The sequence below is a fragment of the Haliaeetus leucocephalus genome, unplaced genomic scaffold (assembly GCF_000737465.1).
Source record: "Haliaeetus leucocephalus isolate CR32 unplaced genomic scaffold, Haliaeetus_leucocephalus-4.0 Scaffold215, whole genome shotgun sequence".
Lineage (NCBI taxonomy): Eukaryota > Metazoa > Chordata > Aves > Accipitriformes > Accipitridae > Haliaeetus > Haliaeetus leucocephalus.
Genome location: NW_010972651.1, coordinates 529,257 through 531,778, shown reverse-complemented (window position 1 = coordinate 531,778; position 2,522 = coordinate 529,257). Strand labels below are relative to the sequence as shown.

Below are 2,522 nucleotides of genomic sequence, written 5' to 3'. Positions count from 1 at the left end.
TTTTGTTTTTTTGGTTGGTTTTTTTTTTTTTTTTTTTTTCCCTGCGGTGGCATCAGCTGCTGGGGCTGGTGAGGCCTCTCATTAGGAGGAGGCCTCTCGTTACGGGGTGATTATCTGCTGGCTGCAGCTTTTTTCTGCTCTGGTCACGAGGCCCGTGTGGGTTGCGGGTCACGTGCGCTGGAAAGCCCCAGAGCCCCGGCAGCCATCGAGGACCAGCCGCTGGCTCTTGCCTCTCCTCGCAATCGCTTTTAACTCCTCTGGCACCGTATCCCGCGTCTGCTCCCGTACCTCTGCCAGCTCCGGCGGGCCCTGCCTGCGTCAGGCAGGGGAACAGGCAAAGCAGGCTCGTCCCCGCTGCCCGCCCGCGGTGTTTTGCGGCCGCTCCCAGGCGATGGGACGGATGCTGCCCCGTTGAGCTGGTTGGGTGGCGGCGGTGCTGTGGGGTGTGGGTCTGGTGCTGCCCCGTGGGGGTACCTGGGAGGGGGTTACACCCCCTTTAGGCTTTTTTTTTTTTATTAATGGGGCGGCAACCCCCAGAGAGGCAGGTTTGCGGCATCCCCTGCGTGATGGTGGGAAACCGGGTAGTGGTGATCTGTCCTGCCAGGAGCAAACCTGGGAAGCAGCAGGGTCTGCACCCTCATTTCAGGACCCCCCCCAATCAGTCCCACCGGCCAGCATCTTGCCCCATCGCTCCCCCATCCTTTTGGGGACCCCGTGCCGGGGCTCACCCCCGCCTCTCCCCACAGTGCGGCTCCGCTGAGTACATGGCCCCGGAGGTGGTGGAAGCCTTCAACGAGGAGGCATCCATCTACGACAAGCGTTGCGACCTGTGGAGCCTGGGCGTCATCCTGTACATCATGCTGAGCGGGTACCCCCCCTTCGTGGGTCACTGCGGCTCCGACTGCGGCTGGGACCGGGGCGAGGCGTGCCACACCTGCCAGGTGCGCGGGGGACCCCCGGCGTTGCCAAAACCCGCCGCCGGTTTGGCAGCACCGCTCCTGGCTCAACCCCTTTTATTTCTTCCCCCCCCACCCCAGAACATGCTCTTTGAGAGCATCCAGGAGGGGAAGTACGAGTTTCCCGACAAGGACTGGGCGCACATCTCCTTCGGAGCCAAAGACCTCATTTCCAAGCTGCTGGTGAGAGATGCCAAGAAGCGGCTCAGTGCGGCCCAGGTCCTGGAGCACCCCTGGGTGCAGGGGGTGAGTGCTGCTGTCCCCCGTCCCCCTCCCAAACCCCTGCTCCCAAAAGCCAGGGTGGGGAAAACCCGGCTCTGACTGGCTGCGTTTCATTGCAGTGCGCCCCGGATAACACCCTGCCGACCCCCATCATCCTGCAGAGGTGAGCGCGGGTGGCCCTGGGATGGTGGGGTGTGGGGGGGGGGCATATCCCAGTCCCCCAAATCCTGGTTTCTCTCCCCAGCGGGGGCTGCTCTCCGCTTTTGCTGCTTTTTGGGGGCTCTGCCACAGCTCTCGCTGTTTGGGCAGCGGTTGCAGCATGTGATTTGGGCTCGAGCCACGTTTTTGGTGCATGACCGGTCTGGCATGGCATGCACGCGGGGGGGACACACACTGATATTTGACCCCAACCTCCCTCCAGCCTCCCCGCATCCCACCCTGAGCCCTTGCCTCCCCCGCAGGAACAGCAGTGCCAAAGAGCTCACCTCCTTTGCTGCCGAGGCCATCGCCGTCAACCGCCAGCTGACACGGCGCGATGAGGACGAGGAGGAGGAGGCGGAGGAGGAAGCACGACCCATCATCATCAAAGCTACCTCACGGGCCATGCAGCTCTCCCCCCCCTCCGAGTCCAAGCTGGCCAAGCGGCGGCAGAAGAGCAGCCTGGCCAAGGCGGTGGCCCCCGGGCAGCACCTGGTGGCCCCGCTGGTCCTGGTGGCCGACCAAGCCTGAGCTGTGCCCCTCAGACCTGCTGTACCCCATGTCCTTCTTCTCTTTCTTTCTTTCTTCCCCCCTCCAACCCCTCCACCCCCCAAAAACCCCACTGTTTCTGGCTAGTGACAAGATCAGGACTCGTCCCTGTGGCTGGTTTCCAAGGTTTTGCTGATCTTGTAGGTCTGGGGGTGGGAGGGTTTGTTTAAGATTTTTTTTTTAAGGTATTAAATCAAGCGTGAGGTTGCTTCACCCAGGGCACACTCAAGGACATCTGACAGACACACGGACTTTTGTTTCCCGACTCTTGGTTTCTCCTCTGACATGTTTTTCCTCCCTCCCCGACACCAAAGGACTCTTTGTATCCGCGGCTGCTTTGACGATTTCAGCTCATTTCATACTGTGAACAAAAGACCCTCGGTCGCGTTTTCAACAACGGGAGTTGCGTTTTAACCTCGTCCCTCCCCTCGGAGCTGCAGGTCTTTCTCCGATGTTGGGGTAGATCCCACAAAAACCCCCTCCCGGGGGTCTGGGAGTCACCTCCCGGGTGCGGGGAGCCCCTCCGTCCCATGCTCGGGGGCATCCCCGGCTGTGCTTTGGGGGGGACGCAGTGGGCATTGTGCAGGGAACCGCTCG

The 2,522-nt window shown here is 61.7% G+C and overlaps 1 protein-coding gene across 1 annotated transcript in view; it reads left to right on the top strand.

Moving 5' to 3' along the window:
- Nucleotides 1–2,101, top strand: part of MKNK2 (MAP kinase interacting serine/threonine kinase 2) — a 6,297-nt gene extending 4,196 nt beyond the window's left edge. The window contains exons 7-11 of the mRNA XM_010566628.1: nt 501–581; nt 672–941; nt 1,038–1,202; nt 1,298–1,341; nt 1,640–2,101. Coding sequence (XP_010564930.1) covers nt 501–581; nt 672–941; nt 1,038–1,202; nt 1,298–1,341; nt 1,640–1,907 — 828 coding nt within the window. The 3' untranslated portion in view covers nt 1,908–2,101. The remainder of the gene's footprint in view (nt 1–500; nt 582–671; nt 942–1,037; nt 1,203–1,297; nt 1,342–1,639) is intronic.
- The last annotated feature ends 421 nt before the right edge of the window (nt 2,102–2,522 follow it).